Source organism: Podarcis muralis, chromosome 1 (genome assembly GCF_964188315.1).
Source record: "Podarcis muralis chromosome 1, rPodMur119.hap1.1, whole genome shotgun sequence".
NCBI lineage: Eukaryota > Metazoa > Chordata > Lepidosauria > Squamata > Lacertidae > Podarcis > Podarcis muralis.
Genome location: NC_135655.1, coordinates 136,692,479 through 136,708,433, shown reverse-complemented (window position 1 = coordinate 136,708,433; position 15,955 = coordinate 136,692,479). Strand labels below are relative to the sequence as shown.

At 45.1% G+C, this 15,955-nt stretch overlaps 1 protein-coding gene across 50 annotated transcripts in view; it reads left to right on the top strand.

Moving 5' to 3' along the window:
• The window catches only part of MAP2 (microtubule associated protein 2), a 291,706-nt gene that overhangs the window by 239,913 nt on the left and 35,838 nt on the right, over window positions 1–15,955 (top strand). For 45 of the 50 annotated variants that reach the window (XM_077919568.1, XM_077919560.1, XM_077919532.1 and 42 more), the window contains 3 exons: window positions 62–268; window positions 1,538–1,672; window positions 8,259–8,320. In XM_077919568.1, coding sequence (XP_077775694.1) covers window positions 62–268; window positions 1,538–1,672; window positions 8,259–8,320 — 404 coding nt within the window. The remainder of the gene's footprint in view (window positions 1–61; window positions 269–1,537; window positions 1,673–8,258; window positions 8,321–15,955) is intronic. The other 5 variants (XM_077919636.1, XM_077919652.1, XM_077919647.1 and 2 more) reach the window with 1 other exon arrangement.

Sequence of the window (15,955 nt, the reverse complement as noted above, 5' to 3'; positions counted from 1 at the left end):
ACATTTTACTAATTCTGTTTTTTTGTTGTTGTTCTTGTTATAATTTACTCTGATCCTGCAGATGATGATAGGAGCATCATGACGGAACAGTTAGAGACTGTTCCTAAAGAGGAGAAGGCAGAGAGAGAATTGCGGAGACCGTCTCTTGATAAACATAAAAAAGAGAAACCTTTAAAAACTGGGAGAGGCAGGATTTCTACTCCTGAAAGAAAAATAGCTAAAAAGGAACCTAGCACTGTCTCCAGAGATGAAGTGAGAAGGAAAAAAGGTTCATGTAATACTATCTTTTTCCTATAATGCCATACTGTGAGTTGTTCACCTGTTTTATAGGAGTATTTTAGCAGTACTGTTACACATTTAATCAAGAATATTCATTTGTGTTAACAGCAAGGCATTCAGTCTACATTGCTTCCAGCCACTCCAGTTTAGGCTGATGATTCCTTTCTTTTATGGAGTAGGAAAACATCCTGTATGAGAATTCAGCTCTGCTTACTTGGATTCATTAATACCAAATAAATAACACTAGCATAAAGTCACGTATGTACCATGACTTTGCTAGTGCTCTGGGTAGCCATGTGGCAATATTTCCATCTGCTTAGTTGCCGAATCTAGTATGTAAAATATCCCACTATTATTCCCCATGTGCAAGAGGCAGAGAATTGTCAGTGGGCACCAGTCAGGGGCGCAGGTGGCGCTGTGGTCTAAACCATTGAACCTCTTGGGCTTGCCGATCAGAAGGTCAGCGGTTCGAATCCCCGCGACGGGGTGAGCTTCCATTGCTCGTTCTCAGCTCCTGCCCACATAGCAGTTCGAAAGCATGTCAAAGTGAAAGTAGATAAATAGGTACCGCTCCGGCGGGAAGCTAAACGGCGTTTCCGTGCGCTGTTCTAGTTCGCCAGAAGTGGCTTAGTCATGCTGGCCACATGACCTGGAAAAACTGCGGACAAATGTCGGCTCCCTCGGCCAGTAAAGCGAGATGAGTGCACCAACCCCAGAGTCGTCCATGACTGGACCTAGCGGTCAGGGGTCCCTTTACCTTTTACCAGTCAGATCTGTGGCTCCACTGGGTTTTGAGCCCTGGTTAATGTCCAGCATTTTGTCCAAGCCAAAGTGAGGCCTAGATCCTGCAGATCTGTCACTTAACTAAAAAAAAAATACCTCCATTGTTTGCACCAGTGGAACATAGCACATACCCTTCCAGACATAGCCTTGGAAGCTGCCCAGTACAATTGCAATGCTACATGGCAGGAGTGTGCAGGCTGGAGTGGGAATATGCCCTCATTCTATGCAGTTTGTACAGAAGGTGCCTGGCTTGCACGGTCAGAGTGTGGTGACAGGTAAAGTGACACTTGCTACCCAATGAAGGGTCAGTTGTTGCCTGCAACAACTACGAGTCGTCTCTGGGCCTTGGTAGGCTCACATTCTAACTGAAGGTCTAAAACATGGTACCAACAGCCAAAATGTCATGTTGAAATATATTTCGGTTTCTTGGTTTTTTTTTATTTCTGATTGTATGCTCTTGTTTTCTTGTCTATAGCTGTATATAAGAAAGCTGAACTTTGTAAAAAAGCTGAAGTTCAGGCTCACTCTCCCTCCAGGAAAATCATTTTAAAACCTGCTATCAAACATACTAGACCAACTCATCTCTCCTGTGTTAAGCGGAAGCAGACAGGTGATTGTGCTGTCTTGAATTTATGCAACGTGGCTGGCAAACATAGACATTACTATTGTTATTATTATTTGTAATCTCATTGCTCTACTGGCTGCTCTGGTTTTGATTTTAGTTTTCTTACTCCCCCTTCTGAGACCTTTTTCTGCTGTCATGAATGATACTGCTTTTTTGTATCATGCATTTATTTGTTTGTTTGTTTGTTTGTTTGTTTGTTTGTTTGTTTGAACAGAGACCATGATCATGTATGCTTGTCATGCTTGGATTTCCCAAGTTCTGTAGTTGTTTCTTGGCATTGTGGTTTGACAGTGGTGTTGTAGAAATTTCTCTGTTTTGCCTTGTTCTGTTTTATTTTCTCTCTCTCCATTTTGCTCTGTTCTGGTGGGAAGTGCTAATGGCTTTAAACCATGGTTTACATTTTTTTCATCTATATCCCTTTTTTTCCTCATGCATAATAATAAGAAGCATTTCAGCATTGCTCGGCTTGTATTTATATTGTATGTATTAGCTGTTTCAAATCTATTAACGTATTTTGTATATTGAAAGTTTTATGTATTGAAACACAAAACCTTCAGGGCGAATTGAGCTCTGCCAGGAAGTGGAAAGTGAAGAAATCTGTAGTCACTAGGACTATGAATCTATAACTTTCCATCTTTTTCTGCTATGAGGACCTTGGACAATACAGGAGGGGAAAATAGGGGATTCTTTCAGTTTATGCATCTCTCTGTTGTCATTCGGAGGAACAGAAACTTGGGCTTTCCAGGACTTTCCAGGCAGCGAGTGGAAGCATGAATGGATACAAACCTACAAGGAACGGCGCTGTGTGATTTGCACTGAAATGAAAAAGAATTGGATTTGCACAACCCCACCATTTTAGTTGGATCTGCGTGCGGAAACTTAAGTGGATCATGCACATGCTCTGCCTCTTCACACATTCACACACTAACATTATTTGATCCCTATCCTTCAAAGGGAAGAAGAATAAAAAGCATCCTCATTCTCTTTCAATACTTTTATGTAAAGAATTCATCAGATGATTCTACTAACTCCAGGAAAAATGTTTCCCTCACCCAAGCACTGGAAAAATATTCCCACTCAGTATTTTCTTAGAATATAAAATTGTAAATAGGTGTGTCATTTAATAACTTACAAATATAAGAACTCTTCTTGTTAATAGACTAGATCTCTGTATCTTTAGTTTAATGCCGTGTAGTAACCAAAACCTGCAAAGCTTTTTAAAAAGATTAACCCAAATTATATTGAGAGAAAGTTGGCCTTTCAGTTATGTTTTTGTTTTTTTTTACAAAAGGAGGCTATATTTCATTTTCAAAATAGCTGTACAGATTATTCCTCATCCACTACACAAATAAAACTGTAATTCAGCAAATATATCCACATAGTGTATTACATAATATTTTGTGGTCTATGCATGTTGATTCACAAAATGAGTCATTAGGCACAGTTGGACCCACTAAAGTAAGGTTCATGCCAGTAGGGCATGCGGGTGGAACTAAGTGCATCCCGTCCTGTTTCTGGGTGGATCTTTAATGGGAACACTTTTAAAATCAGCATGGTAACACACATTTTTTTTGGGGGGGGGGGGAATCCTCTTAAACCTCTATGTTTACATGGAGGAGACTATGTTTTTCTGTACAATTCCCCCTGAGGGTGAAAGAACGTTATCAAATCATCTCAGTTTAAAAGTAAAAATAAAAAATTAGAGGAATGAAAGTAGGGCCCATCCATTGGACCATCATAAAGGAATTGACAGGGCTGCAGGTTCTGAAGTGGGCCCATGATCCAATACTGGCTGTTAGCTACTGTTCAAATCAGGTGAGTCTTTTTTGGAATCCAAGTTCAGCAGATTCAAGACCCCCCACTTCCAGCCAATCCCTGCAATATATAGTAACCACGATCCGGATTAGGGTTCTGAGACAGAAAAATGTGCAATTACTATAACTATTGGGTTCTGCTTGAAAAGATCACCACATGGTGATGTTAACAATGCAACTAGATAGCTTGTTGTAGCCTTTAACTACATTCAGCCTTTTGCCAAGTGAGTTGCGTTTTCTCTGACTCCAGCAGACCCTCAGAAACCCAGAGGTGGGAATTACAGGAATCTCCATGTTAGTAGAGACCCTACATATAGCCAGTGTATACATTTCTATGATTAATTTCCCTGACTTTTTCCTTAGGTAAAAACAGCTGTTGGTGGCTTCAGGCTAAGTAGAGGTGCAGGAAGGGAGGGAGAGAATTTTTTACCTGCTGTCTGTCAATTCAAAATTTCCCTCCCTGTCCCCAAGGAGAAAAACAACTGGTTGAGCAGTTTTGAGCAAACAATGGCTGGCACGCATGCACATGTGTGTTGGCAACAATGCTCACTTGTCATATGAAAGCCTCTCCTCAGTTTTCTGTTCCACATGAGCAATGATCAGCTGTCAATATAAAGAATACATGAGAGGTCTAAGAGATGATCTAGTCCTCGCATGTGGAAATCCATCATCAATGCAAAGAGAAGTAGGTATTGGTGCTGCGATCCACAGTTCCCTACCCCCATAATGGCTGAGCTTGAAGAAATGTGCCTTCTGCATGGTTTGTGACAGCAAACCAGGATCTAAAAGTGATTTTCAGATCCTGGCCTATTTTCTCTAACTAGAGTTTAAACAAACCGTAGTTCCCCAAGTTCAGTTGTCACAGGGAATGTAATTAACTTAGTTTAAAAATTGGGCGCAAAAACATTCTATCTATTCTGAAGTGGAAAAGAGGAAGGGAACAGGGAGCAGACAGTCTCAAGGCCAACTGTGGCTTGTGCATCTTTCTGAACTTGGTCTATAAGTAAAAGGTTTAGAGGCTTTTTAAAAGAAAAAGCTGAAAATGCAGGGAAGGCTTCCCCCTGTAATGATAGCCTTAGAGATCTTGGGAAGCTGGTAGCCAGTGCTCTTCTCTTAGTCATGAAAAGAGTGCAGATGATTTCATAGAATCATAGAGTTGGAAGAGACCACAAGGGCCATCGAGTCCAACCCCCTGCCAAGCAGGAAACACCATCAGAGCACTCCTGACATATGGTTGTCGAGCCTCTGCTTAAAGACCTCCAAAGAAGGAGACTCCACCACACTCCTTGGCAGCAAATTCCACTGTATTAGGCTGTATTAGACTGTATTAGGCCAGCCTTGTATTTGTTTCTGATGGATTTTACCCAGTTTTCCAGTTGCTAATTTCTAAGCAGGAAAAGATAAGTCTCTCAAATGCTAGGATTGTGAGCTGATGTTGTTAATGTCCTTGTTTTAAAATTGTGAATTTTGATGAAAGAAGTGGTAATTGCAAATCATGGGTTCTTCAGAATGCTCTTAGTTTTTTATAAAACATTTCTCATATTCTCTTTTTCTTGTATGGGTAAGCAAATTCAAAGGTCACTAGCAGGTATATTTTTCTATAGTAGTAATTTTGAACATATTTACATGGAATGTAAGTCCCATTAAATTTGTCAGTGGGACTTTCTGCTGTGTAAACATGCAAAGGATTGGCGTTAAGAATGGTAATAGAGCTTAGGTTCTAGAAAAAGAAACTAATTCATAAAATCAAGTATACCTGCAGTTGTTCCAGATTTTGATTCAGAGTGGTTTTCCTTCTTTCTCAATACACAGAATGGAAAAGAAAAGAAAGGAATTCTTTTAGAAAGCATTTTAAGTCACCACTACCATCCAAACATTGTCGTAATTTGTACTTCACACTTTGATTGGTTGAAAATGTAAGACTGTTCTTCCTTTGTGACATCACAACATTGATATCATAGGGCAAATGGGCATCAGCTCAGGCTATGTGAACTGGGTCAAACATGTATTAGGTTTGTCTTAATCACCTTAAATTTCATGGTGTATGCCCCAGGAGTAAATATGTTTCTTGCATGATTAAACTGTTAGCCAAACTCCAAAGGACAGGGTGAAGTCATGATCCAGGTTCATTGTTCAGATGGAGGAGTTGTTATGCTTTCAGGTAAGTCAGCAATAAAGGTGTTTTGCCCTCATTTCAGAGCATTGGATTATTGGTTGGCAGTGGATGATTGGAGTCTAATAAAAGGAGAGGTATCTGTTATGGGGATAGGTGAACAGCAGCAGAATTTATAGGGGGGGAATTATACAGGCATTTTGTACTGAACATTCTCTGCCAGATATTGTTTGACTGAAACTCTTTCCTTTGTCTTCTGCTTTGATACTCTCCGTTACAAATTATCATCTATCTTTAGGTAGGATGTTATTTAAGTGAGGGTCACATATCAAAGGAAAAGTGTAGTCATGTTGGCAGTAAACTTGAGTTCAAACCATTGGAACTGTAGGCAAACAAGTCTTGCCACATTTGCCTAGGCCAATAAGAATCAACCATAGGTGCCTCAACTAAAATTTGAAATAGTTTAACAAATGGAAGACTCAAAGATGCCTTTTGCCCAACAGCTGCCTTAGCAAGCATTTCATAAACTACACTACCTGCTACTGTTATTAACAATGTGTGTACAACTCAGTTATCAGCGGATGATCAAAATAGCAGAGCACATTCAAGCTCTATGCATGTTTTATAAATACAGTGGTGCCTCGCAAGACGAAATTAATTCGTTCCGCAAGTTTTTTCTTCTTGCGAGTTTTTCGTCTTGCGATGCACGGTTTCCCATAGGAATGCATTGAAAATCAATTAATGCGTTCCTAGGGAAACCACCTTCAGACCAGGTCCGGGGACAGTCTGTTCCCCGACCTCTTCTGAAACCTTGGGGGGGGGGGACAAGGGCTTTTTTCCCACTGCCAGCCTTCAGAAGGCTGTTCTGAAGGCTGGCGGTGGGAAAAAAAGCCCTTCTTCCCACCTCCCGCCCCGCAAGCTCCGGGGACAGGAGGGCTTTGCTGCCGCCCGCCAGCATTTTAAAAGCCCCTGCTGTCCCGGGGCGATTTTAAAATGCTGGCGGGCGGGAGCGAAGTCTCTGCTGTCCCGGGGAGATTTTAAAATGCTGGGGGGCGGGAGCGAACGCTTCGCTCCCGCCCGCCAACATTTTAAGATCGCCCGGGGCAGCAGAGACTTCTCGCCCAAAGCAAGGGGAGCTCTCCGAAGGGCTCCCCGTGCTTCGGGTGACAGGCTGCCGCCCCAAGCCTCGCGCACCCGGTGGGACCTCCTGCCGGGTGCGCGAGGCTTGCAGACACTCGCCCGAAGCAGGGGAAGCCCTCCGGAGGGCTCCCCGTGCTTCGGGTGACAGGCTGTCGCCCCAAGCCTCGCGCACCTGGCGGGACCTCCTGCCGGGTGCGCGAGGCTTGCAGACACTCGCCCGAAGCAGGGGAAGCCCTCCGGAGGGCTCCCCATGCTTCGGGTGACAGGCTGCCGCCCCAAGCCTCGCGCACCCGGCGGGACCTCCTGCCGGGTGCGCGAGGCTTGCAGACACTCGCCCGAAGCAGGGGAAGCCTTCCAGAGGGCTCCCCGTGCTTCGGGTGACAGGCTGCCGCCCCAAGCCTCACGCACCCGGCGGGACCTCCTGCCGGGTGCGCGAGGCTTGCAGACACTCGCCCGAAGCAGGGGAAGCCCTCCGGAGGGCTCCCCGTGCTTCGGGTGACAGGCTGCCGCCCCAAGCCTCGCGCACCCGGCGGGAACTCCTGCCGGGCGCGCGAGGCTTGCAGACACTCGCCCAAAGATTTTAAAATGCTGGGGGTCGGGAGCGAAGCGTTCGCTCCCGCCCGCCAGCATTTTAAGATCGCCCGGGGCAGCGGAGAAGTCTCCGCTGTCCCGGGAAGGCAGGCGGGGGGGAGCAAAGACTTTTGCCCCCCGCCAGCCTTCAGAAGAGGTCCAGGACCTCTTCTGAAGGCCGGCTGTGGGCGAAAGTCTTTGCTCCCGACCGCCAGCAATTTAAAACAGGTCCCCGGAGATTTCCCTATGGGCTTTCGTCTTGCGAAGCAAGCCCATAGGGAAATTCGTCTTGCGAAGCGCCTCCAAAACAGAAAACCCTTTCGTCTTGCGGGTTTTCCGTCTTGCGAGGCATTCGTCTTGCGGGGTACCACTGTACCAGGAAGTAAACTTGGGGACGGGGAGGGGGGGAGTGCAGATGATCTTGCTCGCTCCTCCCTCTTCATCATCATTTTAGTGACCTTGCGGAATGATTTTTCATTATACAAGCATATATTGCACACACTGGATTTCAAAGTACCAACTGTGGATTCTGAACTGGGCCCTTGGTCCGGTCCAGGGTTATGATTCATCATGATCAAATAATGTGAGTCTATTTTAAAATCTGAGTAGAGGGGTTTCCCTGCTCATCCCATGTTCACAAAAGGTCAGAGAAAGATACTATGATATTATGGTTGTTGATTGCCTGAAAAAGATTCCAAAATTATCCAGAACTCACGTTACCTTGGAAAGCTTCCTACATCCTTGCCGAAGACAGAGAAAACCAGATAACCTTTTTTTTATTTGCTAGTTTGAATTTGTTTTTTTAATTAGCATTAGCTATTGCTAATAATGAATTCATTTGTGTCTTAATATTGCATGGCAATTCAAACTGAATATGTTAAGGGTGAGTTTGAAATTACCATTAAGGGTCTTTTTCTTTCTGTGTACCTAATAGCTGCTGGTGGCGAAACAAACCAAGGTCCTGGGGTGTTTAAGCAAGCAAAGGAAAAACTTTCAGTGAGTAGACTTGTTTTCTTTTTTATTCATGTTTTCACATTCATTTTTGTATTCCAGATGGTTTTATGGTCATATCTGAAAGACAGGTGAAAATCTTTTAGGAACCATTTGCCAGTCTTAAGACAATTGATTTTCAGAATTACTCATATATTATTAAAACTTCCTAATTGGTACACACTGTGGAATGGAGATTGGCAACATATTAAGCTACTAAACTATGTATTTAATTTTCGATTCACTTAATATGGTACAACCACAATAACCTCAATTGCACTATTCTTTACCAATTGGCTTCCATCTACCAGTGTGGAGGAGACCAATTTACTTTCCCCCTAAATGGAAGTACTTGCATTTAAATCTGATTTAAAGGGCAACCTGAACTACCGTATTTTTCGCCCTATAGGACGCACTTTTCCCCATCCAAAAATGAAGGGGAAATGTGTGTGCGTCCTATGGGGCGAATGCAGGCTTTCGCTGAAGCCTGGAGAGCGAGAGGGGTTGGTGCACACTGACCCCTCTCGCTTTCCAGGCTTCAGGAAGCTATCCGCAAGCCGTGGGAGCCCGCGGGAGTTCCCCCCGGGCTCCCACCCATGCGCAGCGCTGCCTGCACCCCGAAGCCCCGGCACACTGAACAGTCGTGCCGGGGCTTCGGGTAGCTCTGCGCAAGCCGCGGGAGGGCTCCCCCGGCTTGCGCAGCGCTGCCTCTTATCCTGAAGTCCCAGCGTGCTGAGCAGTCGCGCCGGGACTTCGGGTAGCTCTGCGCAAGCCGCGGGAGCCCTCCCCCGGCTTGCGCAGCGCTGCCTCTTATCCGGAAGCTACCCGAAGCGACTGATCATCGCGCCAGGGCTTCGGGATAAGAGGCAGCGCTGCGCAAGCCAGGGGAGGGCTCCACCGGCTTGTGCAGCGCTGCCTCTTATCCCGAACCCCGGCGCGCTCAGCAGTCGCGCTGGGGCTTCTGGTAGCTCTGTGCAAGCCGGGGGAGGGCTCCACCAGCTTGCGCAGTGCTGCCTCTTATCCCGAACCCCGGCGCGCTCAGCAGTCGCCCTGGGGCTTCAGGTAGCTCTGTGCAAGCCGCAGGAGGGCTCCCACGGCTTGTGGAGAGCAGCCTGTTCTGGGGGCTGGGGTCGGGGGAAGCTCGGGCTTCCCCCGCCCCAGCCCAGCGCCTTGGGGGGGGGAATAAAAAAAAATTCTTTATTTCCCCCCCAAAAAACTAGGTGCGTCTTATGGGCCGGATGCGCCCTATGGGGTGAAAAATACGGTATGTCTGCTCAAAAGTAAGCCACATTGAATTCAATTGGACTTACTCCCAGGTAAGTGGGCTAGCCCTGCATTCCCAGTTTCAGTTACTTTGACCCAGAAATCAGTTTGCCAGGGTCATTATATGAGAGCAATCCCATACCAGCTTTACACTGAGCTGAAGATACACCACCACGTTCACTGCTCAACCTGGGAGGAAAGTGGGAAAACACATAAGTAGAAAATTCAGAAGCAGCAGGAAACACTGATGGACAAGATCCCATGTCCCACTCAAACACACAGGGATCCTTTAATTCACTAAGATGGGGGACATTCCCTGCATCACCATACACACATCCCACAGATCAGTGTCACAGCACTCCATTTCCTTCAGCCCCAGCAGCAGAGTCAGCAACAGCCCCATCACTGTGTGTCCCTGGGTATCCCTACAGACGGGTTCAAACTTCTCATGGGCTCAATACATGGAAAGGGGAGGAAAGGAGAAAGCACACAGTGCTGCTACCACAGAGCTTCCTGCTCAAGGGTTCTTCAGAAAGCATGCACAGCTCTCCTGGGAGAGTGGTGCAAGTCGCACCCAGAAGCAGCCGACAGATCAGCCTTTCTCAGCCTGTGGGTCCCCAGATGTTGCTGAACTCACACCACCCCTAGCTAGCAAGGCCAGAGCTCAGGGATGCTTTGAGTTGTAGTCCAACAACATCTGGGGACCCACAGGTTGAGAACCGCTGCAATAGATCAAGATGCACACTGAAGCAGCAACCACCTCCAGTGGCTCGCTCCATAGGGCATGCATGAGACTGGGAAGCAAGAGACAGGTATTTGAAGGCTCACTAGAGGAAAGGGGAAGATATGTCCTCACTCAGTCTTTACATTCATGTAGGGGAAATGCCATGTTGGTGGCAGAAGAGAGGTGCCCCCAAGACTGCAAGCACCACCAAGCAGTTCTTTTCAGCAATCAGAAACAGCACATGACATTTGCCCTAGCTTCAAGTCCCAGTCATAGACACTAGGAGCAGAGCAATTGTCGAAGGAGCTTATGCTTTATATACTGGAGATCTCTGGTTCAGATCCAGAGAGGTGTATCCCCATGTCACATACCCTGTCATCTGAATTGTGGTCATCTTAAATGAAGGATATCCTGTGCTAACTTACACAATATCCTGTGCTCTATCACGGTGACATGGCTGAGGCATGGGGACAGCCATTTATGCAGGGGCTGCTCATTTTTTAAAAGCTTATTCTTGTCCTGGTAAAATCAAGGTCTGGAGCTGCCACGTCAGGGCTGGTGTAAATTTACACCATTGGGGCATGGCTGTGTATCAAAGGAATGCAGGATACAGCATAAATGTGCTCCCTTCAGTGTGCCATCCATATTCCACCCACAGCTCTGCCCCGTTTTGGCAGTATCAGGGGAGTTCCACTGGTGTATCTTTCATGGCAGCAGCGTATTGTGCTCTCAGTTCCTACATCCCTAAAGAACAGAATATTCTCAGTGCCTAGGTGAAATAACAGAGGCAGCATTCGAGCTTCCAAGCATGTAAACCAGTATACCATGCTAACATGCATGCTAGAACTACTGACCTAGTTGTATACAAGTGCAGACCTCCTGAGTCACAAGGGCAAGTGCATGGACAACCCTGCATGATACACTTTCCTGTCCATCTGTTTGTATGGATGGGAATGCAGGTACCCATTCACCAATTGGAGCTATTGTCACACATCCTTGATCCTTGGATCAAGTCTCATAAGTTCAGTAGAACTGCGAATTTGCATCCACATCCCTTTCACAAGGTGATTGTTTTCAGTGGAAAGAATTGTGTGGTTGCCTAGTCACAGTGTGTTGCATCAGCAACCTATCCTCCTCAAATGCCTGCGTGGCCAGGGACCAAGTGGACTTTATCCAAGGTCTTAGTGCAGCAACCTTAACAGGCAGAGTGGCCACTTGGCTACTGGTTGCCAACCCTCATTATTTCCTCCCTCATCGCCTCTCCCACCCCCCCCATGAAGAGGCATTTCAGGTAGCAAAGCTTGAAATGGGGCAGGTTTGAAGGAGAGAGAAGGGAAAATGAAGAAAGACTCATTCCCCTCTCTCTACTTATACCTCTCAATTGTTTGAAAACTCTGGCCACAGCGTGAAAGGAGAGAAGGAGGAACTGTAGATATATGGAATACACTACACATTTTTGGCTACTTTCTAAGAAACCAGCACACATTGTGATTCCTACCTCATCCTGTCTACAGCCTTCCACCTCCCCTGTCCTTTTTTTCTCCCCTGTTGTAATAGCATGTTCATAGGCAGCAGGGAGGAAAAGAGAAAGGAACAATGAGAGGAAAAATCATGAGGGGAGAGAAAGTAGTATTTGGCTGTGAGGGAATCAATGCAAAAGAGTGGATGGGGTTTGCTTGTGGGGGGTTGAGCTAAAGATAAAATTAGCAAAATCCTCCATAAACACAATATCAAAACAGCCTTTTGCGCCAACCAAAAGATAGCCAATATCCTCAGAAACCCCAAGGATAAAATCCAGTTGGAAAACCAAGGGGTCTATGAAATACCCTGCAAAGTCTGCCCAGCCACGTACATTGGACAAACAAACAGACGAATAAATGCACGTATCGCAGAACACAAGAATGCCGTCAAAAAAGAAGAAAAAACTTCCTCTCTTTTCCAACACATGAAAGAAACAGGACACGAAATTAATTTTGCAGATTCCAAATTGCTCTCTAACATGGAACATCACCACAAGAGAATAATCATGGAAGCCATCGAGATAGAGAAACACCCTCACAACATGAACAAGCGTGACGACACATCCCGCTTGCCAGACATCTGGAAATTAGCCCTCCCCACAAAAACTGACACCAGATCCAGAGGCACACAGAACGCCATCACCAATCAACCACACCAGACCCAAACCCAGACCCTCTCCACAGATAAATTACAGACACCATCCAGTAGCCAAACCATGATGGCACCTCCGGATGCTGCACCCCCCTGCAATCCCTACACAGATCTGGCTGGCACAGGCCACAAAACCACAGCTCGCCCCTATACACGAAGCCAAGCCAGAGCACAACTACAGCCATCTTCTCAGAAAAACTCTTCACAAAGTTCAAGAGGTCAAGACACAAAGGCTTTAGCAACTAATCCACACCTAATGACCCACCTAAGTGGTACTCAGGATATCACTCAAGAAATCACTCAAGATATCCCTCAAGCAACTAAGGAACAAAAGAAGAAAAGGCACACTAGCCTGGGAACTTCCTCTCGGCCCAGAACATTGGAGGCTATACACCACACCCCTCAACAGTATTTATAGGAACTCAAACACTGAGATCCTGCTCTGTTCCAGTAACAAGAAGCCGAAAGCACCAGCCTGAAGATGACGAGTGAGACCTCGTCGAAACGTCGCCTAGACACCCCAACCTTTACACGGGAAGACACCCGAGGACACCAAAACCTGCATATATATATATATATATATATATATATATATATATATATATATATATATATAAATAAACAAAACAAAACAAATGGTGCGTTCAGATTGCCAAAAGCTGAACTCCTCCGCGCTTTCATCTTATGCTGCCACTGCAGGCATTTTTCTCCTGGCCTGACATGAGGTGAGCTGGACTGGAGAGGAAGGTGGCCTGAATCAGCCACCTAAGATGACAGAAGTGACAACATTCAGACCGTCCTACATGCTCCTTTAGTTAGAAAAATTAGGCCCACCTCACCATCTCTCCCTTGCGTGTAAATAGGACAGACCTGTGAATAAAGAAACATGGCTGCTCTGCCCCCTTTAAAGGTTTGGTCCTGTGTGTGTGTGTGTGTGTGTGTGTGTGTGTGTGTGTTTAACTAAACTTTGGTCACCCTATTTAAAGGTCACAACTTTCTAGAACATATTAAATTATGCTCATGTTCAGTCATGTTGAAACAAATTATTGGGCTTTTGGACCACAGAGACTGCCAAGGTACCAATTAACAATGCATAATTAACATATAATTAATGTACAGAATTGCTGCCAAATGTTGTGGTGCCTTACATGGCTCTAAAGGGGGACAAAGTCTCTTTGCCTTAAATTGCTCCGAAAGGGGATCAAGTCGTGGAGGGCAGGCCCCATCCTTCGCTCTTAGCTATGAAGGCTTAACAAAGCCACTTCTTCATAATAATAATAATAATAATAATAATAATAATAATTTATTTGTACCCCGCCCATCTGGCTGGGTTTCCCCAGCCACTCTGGGCGGCTTCTACAAAGACCAAAAATACACTAAGATGTCACACATTAAAAACTTCCCCGAACAGGTCAGAAAACATCATATGGCTTTCTATAGAATCATAGAGTTGGAAGGTTCAACTAGTCCAACCCATTGCAATGCAGGAATCTCAGCTAAAACATCCCTGACAGATGACCATCCAACCTCTGCTTAAAAACCTCCAAGGAAGGAGAGTCCACAACCTTCTGAGGGAGTCCGTTCCACTGTCAAACAGTTCTTGCCTTCAGAAGGTTCTTCCTTATGTTTAGTTGGAATCTCCTTTCTTGTAACTTGAATCCATTGGTTTGAGTCTTACCCTCCAGAGCAGGAGAAATCATAGAATCATAGAGTTGGAGGAGACCACAAGGGCCATCGAGTCCAACCCCCTGCCAAGCAGGAAACACCATCAGAGCACTCCTGACATATGGTTGTCAAGCCTCTGCTTAAAGACCTCCAAAGACGGAGACTCCACCACACTCCTTGGCAGCAAATTCCACTGTCGAACAGCTCTTACTGTCAGGAAGTTCTTCCTAATGTTTAATCAAGCTGGCTCCATCTTTTTAAAAATTAGTATGATTTAAAAATTCCAAAAATGTATTGATTATTTAATATTTCAAAAGCTACCTGCAAAATTTCATAATGGGGGATCTCAATGGGATCAGATTTTAAAAAATTGTACATACATGTCTGCATACACATCTCTTCTTCTGTGGATGGCTGGGTGGAAATGAGCCGGACCTGCGTTCTGCATTTGCAGCAATGAGGAAATGAGCTGTACCTGCGTTTTGCATTTGCAAAAACACAGCATGTTTAAAGTGGTGTCTATATATAGATATAGATACATAAAACTGAAATGGGATTCTACTTGATGACTCTGGTGGTGGATAACAGTTTTGCTGCTGCTGTTTCTTTAAGACTTTGTCTTTAGTGTTTGTCATTTCATCTGTAGATGTGTATACATTTTCAGTTTTTGCATTTACATTCTCAAATTCTGTCATCGTCATTGTCCAATATCTTCAGTTTTCTACCAACAGAAGTGTTCTGTCATTGACATAAAGAAAATAATACCTAGTAGGAATTTTGATGGGAAAATCGAAAAGTTTTTAAAAATTAATCAGCATTTCATCCGCGGCAAGGGAGTTCTTTCAAATTTTATCAGCTTTTATTTAGTAGGCCTAAAGCATAATTGAGTTAAACTAGAAAATATGAAATTTAATCCATTTTGGCACTAAAAAGCAGAAACACTTCATTTATTTACATTTTTACATATTAAAAATCAGTGTCCACTCCCAAAGTGGTTTGTATGTTAGGTTGTCACTTCTTGTCCATATTTAAAAAACAAACACACACACACACACACACACACACGCATGTATTTCTGATGCAGCTTCTAGCAATTTGGGCATCCTGAAGATAACAATAAGACTTGATACTAAATGTTACAATCATTAGTAATAAAGTTTTTTATCAGCCTGGGCCTGGAGGAAGACTGTGGCCCAGTAGGTGGAGCATTTGCTTTGAATGCCCAACTTCAGCCTTTGGTACAGACTCTTCTTACATACCTTCCAACATTCCTCAGATGAAAATAGGGACAGTTCTTACTCTCCCCCAAGTGACCCTCCTTGACCCCCCCCCCCATATCAAGACTCCTTGCACTCTGCTCTGCTTCCTTTTTCTTCCTGCCCTGGGCAGCCCTGCCCTCTGCTTGCCCCCCAGAGCCGGCATGTCACCTGAGGCTGGGCCTTGGCGGCTGCAGCCTCTTCTCCTCCTCCACCTGCTTTTCAGGAGGGGCCACGGGATGCTTCCTCTCTGCCACCACCACCACCATTGCTCAGATTAAGCGCTGGCGCATGCTCTAGCAGGGAAAATAGGGACATTCTGAGATCAAATCAGAAGCTTGGGTGGCTTTTGTAATTCCAGGACTGTCCCTGGAAAATCAGGACACTTGGAGATCTCTCAGATAGCGGAGCTGAGATAATCCCATCCTAAGCCATGGAAAGCCACTGCCTGGCAAAGTGGACAGCCTTAGATGAACCAGTGGCCTGACCATATCTTATGCTTATGAACAACAGTAAAAGATCATGTTTGAAATCTGAAAAATATTCCCAATCTCTTTATTC